The sequence below is a fragment of the Papio anubis genome, chromosome 2 (assembly GCF_008728515.1).
Source record: "Papio anubis isolate 15944 chromosome 2, Panubis1.0, whole genome shotgun sequence".
Taxonomy (NCBI): Eukaryota; Metazoa; Chordata; class Mammalia; order Primates; family Cercopithecidae; genus Papio; species Papio anubis.
Window position 1 is genome coordinate 44,135,723 of NC_044977.1, and position 15,017 is coordinate 44,150,739.

At 43.5% G+C, this 15,017-nt stretch overlaps 1 protein-coding gene across 24 annotated transcripts in view; it reads left to right on the top strand.

Moving 5' to 3' along the window:
* Positions 1–15,017, top strand: part of KALRN (kalirin RhoGEF kinase) — a 690,448-nt gene that overhangs the window by 279,191 nt on the left and 396,240 nt on the right. For all 24 annotated transcript variants that reach the window (XM_031662269.1, XM_031662306.1, XM_031662320.1 and 21 more), the window contains one exon: positions 13,257–13,448. In XM_031662269.1, coding sequence (XP_031518129.1) covers positions 13,257–13,448 — 192 coding nt within the window. The remainder of the gene's footprint in view (positions 1–13,256; positions 13,449–15,017) is intronic.

The following is a 15,017-nucleotide window of genomic DNA, read 5'->3' on the forward strand; positions in this document are numbered from 1 at the left end:
GGCTTTCGCCGTGTTGGCCAGGTTGGTCTGAACTCCTGACCTCAGATGATCCACCTCCTTTGGTCTCCCAAAGTGCTGGGATTACAGGCAGGAGCCACCGCGCCTGGCCTGAATTATACACTTTAAATGGACAAATTGTATGGTATATTGAAAAAAAAGAAGATAAGACAACTGAAGAGTGAGTGTTTTGTAAGTGGTCTTTACTTGCTTGAAGATATAACCCTCCTAAACATTAGGGAATGCCCATGACAGAGTGTGGACACCAACCCTGGTGGTGTTAGGGAAGCTGAAGTAGGAGGATCTGTGTGTACCACTCGGTATTCACTCATTTGTCCATTCAACAAACTTTTGCTGTCTGTGTCGTTTAGTAAACACTGAGAACAACAAGATTCATGAGACACAAAACTGTCTTCAAGGAGCTTGTTAGTCATTCCCAAATTCATGTACCTAACGCAAACAGAATTTTGCCCACTAGAATATAAACTCCTAGAGGCAGAGCTTTATCTGTTTTATTCACAGCTGTATCTGCAGGAACTATAACAATGCCTGGCAGTTAGTAGGTGCCTAAATAAATACTTGTTGAGTGAATGATGATGTTAAGAATGTCACAGTGTCTGTCACCAACCCTGAACACTATTTGAGCATCAGGGATGCAGAACTAGGAAGGTAGGGCCGTTAGTTTTGAGGGAGCCCAATAAGGCACGGCTCCAGCAGAAGCTGAACAACCACCACCTAGAAGGTGAATGAGAGCACTGATTTTCTTCAGGGATGGACATGCTTACAGTGTCCCCAGGTGATACACACTAACATCCAGGAACTACCAGACTGCGTGATCTTTCAAGTTCCACTGATCCCAAACATCCTTGTTTCTGCGATTCTCATCCTAAAGACAGAAGCAAAGCCACTAAAAAGCAAACCCCCACTCCCTGACAAAAATAAACATGATCCAGTGGTTGCTGTTAACACTGGGGTTCCTAAGGCAGGCCTTTAGGGGACCTGTGATTACAAAGTACTGCATGTATACCCAGCCAGACCTGTTCTTATCGATCAAGTTGAACAGGATACAGTGTGTGTATCTCCACAGACAGCCTGGTGGGTGGAATTTCCCTTTTCTTCTGACTCAGTAGGAGCATTACAATTTATTTTCTGATCTGCTCAGGATTCACTTATGACCCTTGCCCTTGGCACCACTGTCAGCATTAAACTGGACCCAAAGGAGAGAGCAGTGTGCTTTGAACTCATCTCTGGTGAAGCTAGTGCATGTCTCTAAGGCAGCAGTCCAGCACTCTGACTGCCCACTAGAGTCACCTGGGAAGCTTTTTAAAAATGCCAAAAATACCACGTATAGGTTCCACTCTAGATTCTGATTTAACCGTACTGTGGTGACTCAGGAAATCTGTACCAGGCTGAGAACCAAGTTGAAAATCACTACCGGTCCAGGGTGAAGAAAATAAGCCAATGGACATTAGCCCTGAGGTCAGACTCTAAAGTTACCAAATAATTAGCCTGTGGACTTAGAGGGTGTCAGTTCATTTGTGTTGCTATAAGAGAATACCTGAGTCTGGGTAATTTATAAAGAAAAGAGATTTATCTGGCTCACAGTTCTGCAGGTCACACAAGAAGCATGGTGCCAGCATCTGCCTCTGGTGAGGGCCTTAGATTTCTTCCACTCATACTGGAAGATGAAACGCACTGGCATGTAGAGGTCACATGGCATGAGAGAAGACAGGGTCTATCTCTGTCTCCCAGGCTGGCAGGCAGTGGCAGGATCGTGGCTCACTGCAGCCTCAACCTCCAGGGTTCAAGCAATCCTCCTGCTTCAGCCTCTCAAGTAGCTGGGACTACAGGTGTGTGCCACCATGCTGGCTAATTTTTTAATTTTTTGTAGATACAGGGTCTCACTATGTTGCCCAGGTTGGTCTCAAACTCCTGGACTCAAGTGATCCACCTTGGCCTCCCAAGGTGTTGGAATTACAGATGTGAGCCACCATGCCCAGCCCAGGGTCTTTTAACAACCAGCTTTTGTGGGAACTAATAGAGTGAGAACACACTCATTACCTTGAGGAGGAGCCATTCATAAGGGATCTGTCCCCTGACCCAAACAAGTCCCACTAGGCCCTACCTCCAACGTTGGAGATCAAATATCAACATGAGGTTGGGAGCGTCAAGTATCTAAACTACAGGAGAAGATGAGGACATTTCTCCGACGTCAAGAGTCTTCAGGGAGAAAGAGTGCCTGTGTTTTACTCCCTACTCCTTGTTCTCCACCCCAACCTTTCCAGATGTCCCATTTGCTTTTACCCCCCATCTCTATTCAGCCATGTTTGGGGATTGGTTCCTATTCGAACAGGAAGCACAGGGAAGCTCCTTGTCTTAGGCAGCCTTCTCAGTATTGCTCTAGTGCACACATGGCCTGGGTCTCTTCTGCAAGGCTCCTCTGAGCTGACCAGCAGGGCTTGGCTGATGACTCAGATTTCTGATTCATGGTTGGCACTGCCTGGCTCAACCATCTCTCTTTATTGCTTATCCCCTTCAGAGCCCAGATTTCCCTCCTTTTCTCCCTCACTCCTAGTTCTCTACCCACAATCCTGGGACATTCTTTTCTGGCTTCCGTCCACTGCTTTCTGAGGTCCTTTGTCAGCATGTTCCTTAACCCAGGCTATTTGCTGTGTCCTCTTGGTGTTTGCCCCATGAGCCCTGTAGCTCAGTTGGCCCACCCACTTACACATACTCATCTACGGCCACTACTTGTTCTCCGTCAGGTCTGCAGTTGCTAAGCAGTTAATTTGTCTGAAATTCAGCCAAAGCTGATTTATGCCTTTTTTTGCGGTCTTCTGGAGTTGAGTGAAAGGCATGAAATGGTCTGTGAAACCTAGTATGTCAGATGAGATATGTACATGAGAAGTCTTGAACTGTAAAGCAGAACACAAATGTGAAGTGTCGATAATAAGCAGTGACAGTGCCATTTGGGGACAGCATGGTAGCCAGCTAGGAGTACCAGATGAAGGACAGAGACTGATTGCAGACATTACAGGTGAGATGTTTGCAAGTCAGGAAACTGAAGAGGTGTGAGAGATCAGGACCAGATGGGCAGATAGGAAGGGAGCAGTACAAAAAGCAGAAGTCATAGTTCCTTATGCAACCAGAGGCCTGGAAATAAAGGACTGTCTTCCGCAGCCCTTTCAGCTCTACTCTCAAAATATATTCAGAGTCTGGCCTCTTATTGCTGCCTCCATGGCTACCACCCTGATCCAAGCTGACATCAGCTCCTGCCTGGACTGCTGCAGTAGCTCCTACCTGGTCTCTCTGCCTTCACCTTTGCTCCCCAGCAGTCCATTCTCAACCCTTGGCCGGAGTGATCCTGCCTAAATGTGAGGTCCATTACATCGTGCCACTCCTCTGCTTAAAATACCTTCATGTCTTCATGTCCTTCTCATGATGAAAGCTGAAGTCCCTTACCATGGCTTACTGGGCTCCAACAGACTGAATCCCACTTACCTTTCACATCTCAGCCTCTACAACTTATTAATTTGTCCCGGTCATCCTGGGATTCTTGCTGTTTCTTGACCCACCAAAGACATTCCTGCCTCATGGCCTTAGACCCTGCTGCTCCTCTTCCTGCAGATAGCCACATGGCTCACCCTCTTACTTCATTCAGGGCTGAGCTTAGGGGTCACGCTGTCCCGGCTTCTCTATCTTATGTAGCACTCTCCAGCCCCATCATAAAATATGCCTTTTCCCAGGCATATTTTATGTAACACTGAAATAAACATATAGTAAATATTTATTAATTTATTGTCTGACTCTTCTACTAAAAGGTAAGCTCTGAGAGCATAGGAATTTTGTCTGTCTTGTACCTGGCTTGCACAATGTCTTGTATTGTTGAATTAATGAATGGATGAATAAACATATAGGATGACATATTTAAGATTCCAGCTATAAGGCAAGATACTGATGAAAGCAAAGAGTTGCCTGAATCCTGAACTTTCTCGCGGTTCTGTGGAGACAACAACCTGTTCCTCAGGGCAGCGGCTTCGGATTTACAGGTAGAGATTATTGCTCCAAGGCAGGAGGGGGCAAGAGAATTCCACCTACCAGGCTCCTGCTCATTCGGGAGCTAGGCTATTCTGGAAAATCCAAGAGCACATCAAGGGCCCGATGGGAAAGCTTCAGAGATGAAAACATGCGTATTGAGTTCTCTCTCCAGAGGCCCTTTTTCTCTGGGCTATGAGTTTTAGATCTTCAGTAGAAATTTCTCATCGTCTTCCCTCAAGGGAGAGGGAAGTGCCCAGCTGTTGCATTTACAGCAAAGTAAAACAGCTGGGGCAGTAGGTGCTAACTGTAGCTCTGTGTACTTCCTTCTTAGTACTGTGATCCTAGGCAGGTTATTCAAATTTCTCAGAGCCTTACCACCTCATCTGTAAACAGGGGATAATGATAGTGCCTTTATCAGGGATGGCGTAAGGGTGAAATGGTAAAAGGTGTGCATTTTAGGCACAACATTTGGCATGATGTTATATTTGCAAATGTTCAACTATTGTTGTTAAGGTTAGGCATGCTAGAAGAAATAGTTATTGTTTGGGAAAGCTCCTCAGAATTCCTAACTACAGAGATTCTCAAACATTAATGTGCATACCTATCACCTGGGACAATCTTGTTAAAATGCAGATTCTGATTCAGAAAGTTGGGGAAGGGCCTGAAATACTGCATTTCTAACCAGCTGCTAGGTGCAGCTGGTGCCTCTGATCAAGCTCTGAGTAGCCAGACCCTATTTAAAAAACGGTGGAGGGGGTCGGGGCGGCGGTTGGGGATAAAATGCTGATAAATACATTTCCCGGAAGTCCTAGAGGCTCTAATTTCAACCTTAAAGGTAGCCTAAAGTTACTACATCCTAACCCAGAAAAGCTCCATTTTTCCTAATCACTTGCCTCACTGGGTGTCCCCTGAATCTGATTCCAGCTGTACCCATCCTTCCCTACCATTTCAATTTTGCAACGATGTCTCATACAAAAACATTTACCCTGCCCAAGGAGGTTTATTCAGAGCTGAGAGAGAGAGAGGAGCTTCTCTTTTTTCTTTTCTTTTCTTTTTTTTTTTTTTTTTTTTTTTTTTTTTTAGTAGAGACGGAGTTTCACTGTGATAGCCAGGATGGTCTCTATCTCGTGACCTCGTGATCTGCCCGCCTCAGCCTCTCAAAGTGCTGGGATTACAGGCATGAGCCACCACGCCCGGCCTGTCTTTTTTCTGAAAGCTGTTCCTGGGTTTCCTGTGGCCTTTGGACATATGGCCAGGCGCTTGTTTTCATGACTGCTTAATGGTTTGTAAAGCAATTGCTGGAGGAAACATTGCTACGGCAAGCCAGGCCAGAGGGACAGGACTCATGAGCCAGTGTTATCTTTGCTGAGCACCGGCGCTATTCCTGTTCCTTTTCTCTCTCCATCCGGCAGTGACAGATGGCCTCCACATGGTTTGACCTCCTGTTTGGCCAGACCTGATCAGATAGTCATCAATCAGCTGCCCCATTTGGCCCCCCAGAGGGCACCCTGTGGTTCATGGGAGGCAGAAGGTGGAAGTTTCCTTTAGAGCTCATCATATCTCATAGCTATTGTAGTATAGTTTCAAGCATGGGCAGTTCTTATTCCAGATGTTACTATCCCAGTGTCCATATGTTTCGAGGTGGGATCAGCAGGTTTACATGGTAATGTGAAACTAATTAATCATAAACTAATGATTTAACAGCTTTAGGACCCAAAGTGAGTTTTGTACTGGCAAAGATGTAAGTAATACATATGGTGTTATTAAGCTGGAGAAAGGAGATGAGGCTGAGCTTTTTCCATTGCTTTGACACAATCTCTTTATTTTCTTACTGATACTCAATGTTACTCACAAGGTCTCTGAAAACTGTATTGGAAAATCTCCAATTACTATTATTCATGGCTTTGAGATTCAGAAAATAAAAATTTACGTTAATATAAGCTGCAGGGCACAAGAAAAAGGGAGCAATAAGCAGAGGGGCCATGTAGAGAGGAAATCAAGATGCCGGGGTTCTAGTCTCATTCTTCCTCTTTCTTTGAACATGTTGCTTGACTGATATATCACACATTAGGTAGATACAAGCAATGGCTCGGTTCCTTTTTTTATTTCCTAACTGTAAAATGAGTTTGTTGCATGAACTTGGCTTCTAAAAACTTTAAATAAAGTGTTTTTCATTCTTTTCCTGAGAAAAGCAGTTTTGGTCATTTCATTAAAACCTGTTTATTCTACTATGTGTAAATTGTGCTTCACTAAAAAAATATATTTTTTTGCTGAAGTCAAAAGAGGTGGGGACATTTGAGTAATTTCAGCTCTGATGGAGTACAACCCAGCTAAATATATTAAAGATATATTAAAATAATTTTTAAAATTAAAATTAAAAATACCAAATACCTGTAATCCCAGTAGTTTGGGAGGCTAGGAGAGAGGATTGCTTGAGTGCAGGAGTTAGAGTTCAGCCTTGGCAACATGACTAGAATCCATCTATAAGAAAAAGGAAATTTAAAACACCAAATCTATTAAAGTTAAAAGTACCAATAAATCCCTAGCATTATTTATAGTAGGGAAGAAATAAACTACAAACAACAACCTTTGCACCTCAATAAAAAGAGTGAATTGATAAAAGTAGGAGGTTGAACATAAATTCCCTAGCTCCATCAGGTATTTTGACATCTGATATTCTGATTATTAACTTCAGTGGGGAGGGAGAGTCTCCTCTGTATAGTTTTAATAACCCTTTTCTCCCTGATCATTTGTATTATATATATATTATATATATAAAAAATATATATACCAAAATTATTTTTTTTAACTTTTCTATACATAACAGAGATGAGAAAAAGACCCTAAAGAAAAGTTCCCACCATCATGTAAATTTGGTACAAAATAAGTATTCAGGCCAGGCGCAGTGGTTCACACCTGTAATTCCAGCACTTTGGGAGGCCAAGGCAGGCGGATCACTTGAGGTCAGGAGTTCGAGACCAGCCTGGCCAACGTGGCGAAACCCCGTCTCTACTAAATATACAAAAAATTAGCCGGGCGTGGTGATATGTGCCTGTAATCCCAGCTAGTCGAGAGGCTGAGGCAGGAGAATTGCTTGAATCCGGGAGGCGGAGGTTGCAATAAGCCAAGATCATGCTACTGCACCCCAGCCTGGGCAACAGAGCGAGACTCTGTCTCAAATTAATAATAATAATAATAATAAGAAGAAGAAGAAGAAGAAGAAGCATTCAATAACTGGTAGTATTTGGTTGTGCTTCCCTGGTATGTATAATGTTTTCTCAGCTGAGGCAATACTGTTTATATTTTGTAGTAGCTTTTTGATTGAGCATTTGATTTTCATTTGACCTGAATTATTTTGCTGAGTACCTTGGCTCTCAGCTGGTTGTTTGCCTGGCCTCCCTCCCTTGACTTTTGGATTTGGAGAGTCAAGGTCTCAAGAGCTTGTTGAGAGGACAGAGCCCCTCAGGGAAAGTGTCCCCTAAGTGGTGGTTATACCTTGCCTCCTGTGTTGATCTGACAGGCAGATCACACCTTTCATTTTCATAATAATGATTAAAAAGCTGTAGCCCCTTTAACTGGAAAGGAATTGAGAACCCTGTGCTCAGGACTTGTTCCTTGCAGAGATGAAACAACTCTTTGATGAGCCCACTCTGTCTTTCTCCTGCTGAAGACAAGTCACGTTGCCCATAGACCACAAAGTGAAGAACCCCAACACCCAGCATGGGGAGGAGGCTTCTGTCACCTTTTGTAACACAGTTTGCAATAAGGAGAAGAATCTGTTTCCTTGTATGAGGACAAGATGGCCCAACTTCTGAGTGTTCTGGATTTGACTATCACATGCCAAGGTGGTGGAGGCACCCCAAGAAGACTATCTCAAGAGATAAAAGCTTTATTTTTCCAACTTAAGGTATGGAAGGACATTGTATTGAAATAACATGGCTCAGAAAGCACCTTATGGGCTGATTCTGAATCCTCTGATCTCTCTGGGTCAAGGAAAAACTTATAGACAATTCTGAGCTCCAGAACTTTAACTCCTAGGGGAAGAGCGTCTGCAGCAGAGGGTTTGTGGCATGTAGGGCATAGCCTGGTAAGTGGCTAGGGCAGCATTAACAGCTGTAGTAGGGAATAGTGGGAACCTTGTGTTGTGCTCTCTGTGAAAGACAATGAGACTTCACTTATTTTGCCTCTTGTTGGAATCGTTGATAGATTTTTCTTTTTGTTGTACTTTTTACTAATACTTTGATTTGGTATGCACTTAACGTGGGGAGCTAATGCCAGTCTCCTGGAACTGAATGAGGGAAAAGATATGACATTCTTTGCACTATTGGTTCTGTGCCAGGCATCTGGCTGGATGCTTTATGTTATCCACAGAGATTGTGTCTAATTCAGAGTGGGGACCTGTGACCACAGGAGTGTAAAGTTCCCCTCTGCTTTTAGGAGTGAAATGAATGGGATTCAAAGAATACCTTCTCTTGGCAATGATCTTCTCTTATAATCAGCCCCTGACACATAGGTTAAGGTTACCAAAATGATAACTTGCATCAACTGATTATTTCTAGAATGACCAGTATCTCTTTCAGTATACCACATAAGAAGTCACAAAGAGAATATTTAGCTAAGGTTTTTAATGGAAAGCTATCATTATCTTGTTTTTTGTAGCCAGTAGGCGTAAGCCAGGAATCAGGTTGGAAGTGGGAGCCCTTTTGGCGGGGCTGAAAACTTTGATCAAGATTCTGCCAAGCCGTTCTTTCAGGACAAGGACTCTGCTCCACCGATTTCAGTTAATCACAGCAGGGGACAAGGCCTCAGAAGAAGGGGCTCTCCATCCTGTGATCTCCCATTAATGACTGCAGGAATTAAAAAAAGAATTTTGTGGGTAACAAAAGTGAGGGCGGGGTGTCAATATACATGGTTTTTAAGTTATTGAGATTTTGTTGGAATTTAGTTATTTTTCTTGTTTGTGAGGAGGAGAGGCTTTAGGGGGAGGTAAGATGGGGTAGATGATGCAACAGACCATGCTGCAGGTGCATTGCCTTCTGCAGGGTAGATTGTGTCTATACCTTGGGCTGTGCCATACTTTGGATAATGATAATAATTTAATAACAACAGACTGCATATATAGGGGAGTTTAAATTTAATAAATCAGTTTTGAGGTAAGGATTTAAGAAGACACATATCAAGCTAGAATTATTAGTCAAGTTATTATCTTCTGGCCAGGGAAGCTGGTTAGTCTGAGCATCTCAGCTGAGGGGAAGGGGCTAAAGAGGAGAGGGGGAGAAGGGCCTCTAGCCCTTGGTCACCTGGAAGCTGAAGGACTCAGGGGGTCCAGCTCCAGCCTTGGTCCTCACACTACTGGGCAGTGAGCAGAGCCCGCATCTCAGCCTGCTGAGACATGGACAGCAGGCCTGGAATACATGTACCTCTGGAGTAGGCAGCACTATGCTCCTGGTCTCCTGGAACTGACATTACTTACTCAGAAATGGAATGTCTGAGATCATTAGGTCAACTCCCTCACAGATGAGGAAACTGAGGCACAGAGAAGTCAAATGACATCTCAAGTGAATACCAGAGCTGGGACCAAAGCTCGTGGCTCTTGATTCCTGGCCCAGTGACTTTAATGCCCTTGACTAATGGGCAGCTCTGCAGATGGAAAGGCATTGAAGGCTGGCAGGGAAGAATGGGAGAGCCAGGCAGATGGAAGAGAGTGGAGGGGGCAGCTGGTAGGAAATGGGAAGGCTGTAAAGAGCCGAAATATCCATTCCTCTTGGCCATGTCCCAAGGACAAACATAACTCCCAAGTGTTCCTAATAAGGGCATAAACAGTCACCCAAAAGAACCACACAAATGGATTGACCAAAGGCCATGAAATGTTGTTTATGCTTAATGAGTAAGCACTCCTATTTATTCAGACTCCTAATCCAGCTCTTTAACCTCATTCTTTCCTTTTAAGTCATTGGAGGCCTTCCTTGCCATTACTCCCTTCTCATTTGTTGTGTGGCTATCCTTGTACCCAGGGACAACTGCAGTTTAGAATCTATCTGCCCATTTCTCTCAGGTTCTGGGGCAAAGGAAAATGAAGAAGAAGATGATGAACTTGGGCAATGTGACTTGCCTGAAGCATTTGATATTCTGAAAAAGGGCTATAGGAAAGAACAATGAGCCAATTCATAAGTCAACATTATGTTTATCCCTCTATTATGAGGGATACTGCCTCTACTTCTTTTGTGAGGCATAATTATTTATTAGTTTTAGCAAGAGATTTCTCTGCCTGCTGATAATGAAACAAAAAAAGCATTTACTGTGCTACTCTAGAATGTGAACTGTAAGCTGTGGTCTTTTTTTTGTTTGTTTATTTGCTTTCAGTTTTAATCTATGATCACAGGCTTAGAGGTTGAAGGGGACCATGGAGGACTGCCAGCCTCCCCACCCTCTTTCATGCGGGGAGCCTCTTCCCGACAGCCCTGCCAGTGGTTCAGATCCCTTCCCTCTGAATCCCCACAGAGAGTCGTTTCTACCTCTGTGGAAGCACTTGCTTCATTTTGCCTTAAATTACAGTTATTTGAGGACTTGTCTTAAGCCTCAGCTGTGAGCCCCTGTGGGCAGGGGGTGGATGGGCAGGAATCCTATCTTATTCCTCTTTGATCTCCTACAGCCCCCAACACAGAGCCTGGCCCGCTCTCCATAAATATTTGAATGAGTGACAAGGTGTTAAGAGTCTACAGAGGCAGCCACAGTTGGACACCTCTAATAGCTAGAAATTTCTTCCCAAAAGTAAGCAGAAATATGCCTCCCTGTGTGCTTGGGAGGGAGAAGAATGTAATAGGCAGTGATGACAAAGGGCTGGGTGTCTATAGGATATATCTGGGGACAGGGTAATGACTTGCTCTTACTGCTTTTCTTGCATTCCATCTGGCCAGAGTACACAAGGCCTTTCTCCAGGACAGGAAAACCCAACAACCTAGATAGATCTGGGTAAGGGGGCAGGGGCATGGATTCCAGGATTTGAATCCAGTTTGGGAGGACAGCTCTATCAGACCCTGTCAGTGTCCCAGCCATATGGCCTCAGTCTGCCCTGGGGGTCATCGGCAGGTGATTCTCGTACAGACTGACCACTTCCTGCATTTATCTGCGGTGATCACTCTCTGACCTCAGAAGTGTGCTTGGTCTGTTTGTGGGTTCGGATAGGAATGCCAGGAACTTACCCCAGGAAGGACCTTCAACCAAAGATCAATGGGACTTAGTGCATCAGTAACCCCGATTCCTCACCCCTCAGTGGGACAGCTCAGAGGTATGTTTTATGGTTTCTCAAAAGGTCTCAACAGGGATTGAACCCCAGTTGCTCATATAACTTAACATATCCTTTATTCATTTCCCTCCCTTTCCTTGTTGACTTCCCCTCCCTTTCACTATGCTTCCTGGGACCATGCCCAAGTAAACTCTGTCTCCCAAATAATTGTCTCAAGGTCTGCTTTGGGGAGAGCCCAAAGTAAGACAATGACATGAGCAGGAGATTTGAGGGACTTCCCATACTATTCTTCCCATAGAAGATAAAACTGTCTGGCTCTTGAGTTTTTAAAAAAGAAGATAAAACTGTCAAAATCAGTGTGTGCTTTCCCTTCCTCCTTCTTCCTTTCTATTTTTAAGTGCAGAGTGGTTTTTCTGTCAGTTCTATAAATAGAGTTTAATTTTCAGTAGAATTTGTGTCCTAACTCAGAAAACAAGGCTGCAAATGGTTCCTACAACTTTGAGGGATAGTTATTTCCCATAACAAGAATCAGTAATATCCTAGTTCTCTTAGGGAAATGCACTATGTCAGAAAGGTCTCAGGACAGACTAATAAAAGAGATGACACATAGGGGTCATTAGACATCAGGGTGGATTTGTGTAGAAGTTCTTCACTTAACTTTTTAAACTTCCACAGAGACATTTTAAATTAAGAGAGACCCTACCAACCTGGCCCAGGTTTGGGACGGAGTGCTTAGAAGTCAGGGACAGCTAAGACGAATGGGGACCATGAGAGAGGAAAATAAAGAACCTTCATTAAAGCTACTCAGTATTAATGAACTACACCTGAGTTGATAGAACCTAGAGAAAATGCTGTTACTGCAGAATATGTATAATCATTTGAGAAGATTTGTAACAAAGAATGAAGGCGTGTGAATAATCTGCCTCCCTGGTCCTCCTTTATGCAGACATATTGTGTGATTTGGAAAAGCTCCCTGTGGATGCCACAACCTTACCCGATTGTTTTGACACCTCAGATAACTAATAGGAGATAGCAGTTAAAAATAGCCATAATCACTACTGTCTTAGGTTTGTGAGGTTTTTCTTTTGTCTTGTTCCTTCCTGGAGCATTTTTCAGTGACCTAATAGGAAACAGCATACATGTTCATGAATTTTTAATTAGCAAGCAAAGATGAGAATGAATGTAAACAAAACACAAGATGACAGGAGACAATGGGCCAAGAGAGCCCCTCCTTGATGCCTTTTGGGGTACCCACAGATGCCTTTTGGGGTCAGGTGGGGAAATCTTCCTAAATCAAGCAGGGTTAAGAAAGGGCTTCACAGACCTTATTATTAGCATGGAAAAGTGTGTGGCTTCAAATGCTGTCTTTCTTTAAACCCTGTTTGATGACCAGTGCCTCAGCTCTTTTGGCAGGGCTGAAGGAGGTAGGAGGAAGGTGGGGACATTTTGCTAGGTGATAGGAAGATGTGGAATTACCGTGTCTCCTTTGCCCTCTTTGATGAGTACTTCTGCCCTGTTTGTTGTGTGTAGATGGCAATAGTGTCCTGGGTACAGCTCTCCCCTGAACAAGAGAGATGTCTCTGCCTCCTTTAGCTTGTGCCCTCGTCTGAGCCACCACTTCCAAAGAGCGCTCTTGAGAGTTATGTGCCATCCCTGGGAATGACCTCATAAGATGGTTGTGAGGATTACATAAAGCAGTCCATGTAAAGTGACAAGTGACTGCATTAAAGTGCATTAATAGTTGGCACAAAATCTATGCTGGTTCCCCACAATAAGAGGTCCCTGCTATCTACTGAAATTGAATTGTAGAAAAAGATTTCCCTTGGGCCAAAAACAAATACACTAGTATGGCCTGTACCAGCCTCTCTGAGACTTTTGTTTTGGGCAGCTCCCTATCCCAAAAGTGTGCCCCACAAGAGTGCCCAGTGGATGTCTTTTGAGCCTGCCCCACTGAGCACTCCCCTTTGCTTTCTAGAACGCCTACGTCAACATCAACCGCATCATGTCCGTGGCTTCCCGCCTCTCCGAGGCCGGCCACTATGCCTCACAGCAAATCAAGCAGATCTCTACCCAGCTGGACCAGGAGTGGAAGAGCTTCGCCGCTGCCCTGGATGAACGCAGCACCATCCTCGCCATGTCTGCTGTGTTCCACCAGAAGGCTGAACAGGTAAGGCCCAGAATCCTGCAGCAGCTGCTGTTGGTGGGAAGGGTTGGGGATGGATAGGGAAGGGCTGGAGCGGAGCACACACACTCTCTATAGAGTGCTCCACCTGTCTTTTTGAAACACTGAAGACCCTGCGGAGTCATTGCAACATTAACCTATGTTCGACCACATTCATGGCCCCTGTGTGCACAAAGAAACATTGGTAACTCTTGGTGACTTTGCTGGTCATACAAACAAGAGGGTACCCAGAGCCTTTTTACATTTTGCTTGGTAGTGGTTGTGTATGCACGTGTGCATGTGTGGGCTGTCCGCGTAGTGTGCATTCTCGGAACACAGATCAAAGGGGTGAATGTAAAGTGATCATTGAGGTGCTGAGAGCAGGGGGAAACTAATTTTACATGAAGCATTTGCTATGGATAATGGTAATATAATAATAATATAATGGGTCAAGATAATAATTACTCGTACTTACTAAGTGGCCAGGCATTGGCCAGTTACATGATAACCCATTTCACAAAGAGGAATACTGAAGCTCAGAGACATTAATTGATTGGCCTGCCTAAGATTCCACGATGTGTTGGAGCCTGTATTGAACCAGCTCATAGAGAGACAGTTGTTAAATTTTCAGGAATTTTGTGAGCTGGTTATCACATTCTAGCTATTGCTTAATTATGTAGGTTTATAATTAAATATGTTATGTTAAAAGCAAAGTTAATAAATGCTCAAAACTCATCACTTGCTGATTATTTTACAACCTGTTGTTATTACCTATGTTCTTGAAATCATTTTTATGCATTTATGTTTTCCTGTGGCGGAAATACCATACAATTGTGTGCTATGTATGGATTACTCTTCCCAGCTCCATGTTGGTGATGTCACACTGGTAGCTTAAAATACACCATGGTAGGAGTTTCATATTATAGAAATTATCAGATGCTATAAACCAGGGATTAATTCATTGCTTTATTGTTGCCTAGAGTCTAAAGAAAATGAGGGAGAAAGTGTTTGAAAATGCAGACTAAACTTAAAAATGTGTCCTGTGTATACCTGTTACATTGTGAATAACACACAAAAATCAAGGAAATATTCTTCCAATATTCAAAAACTGTTACTTGGTTCAGCAAAGAAGTCACTGACATCCTTGATGAACAAGTGATGTTCTGGCGTAGTATTCAGGTGTTTTTCACCTTTGTCTCACTCCTTAGCATAATGAAAATATCAACTAGCATGTGTGTCAAAACTACAAATGTTTGTCAGTTGCAACCATAGGTCAAAAGCATCCTGTGAGAATCAACTGGCTACATTAAATATGCAATACAGAGCATTGTATATGTTGTTCTCTGTAAATGATGTGTTATACATTCTTTATATCAGTAGAATTTGTAAATGCACTTACCTGTATATATGTAATATATAGTCATATACACACGTACATATATATGCTGGTTGTTAAACATTTACTAACACACCACTGCTAAAATCGCACAATCTATGAGTAGATAGGCTATCAACTCAGGTGTGTTTAACACTAGGCCTGTGGTCTTAACCTCTACATTTCTTTCTTTGCATTAC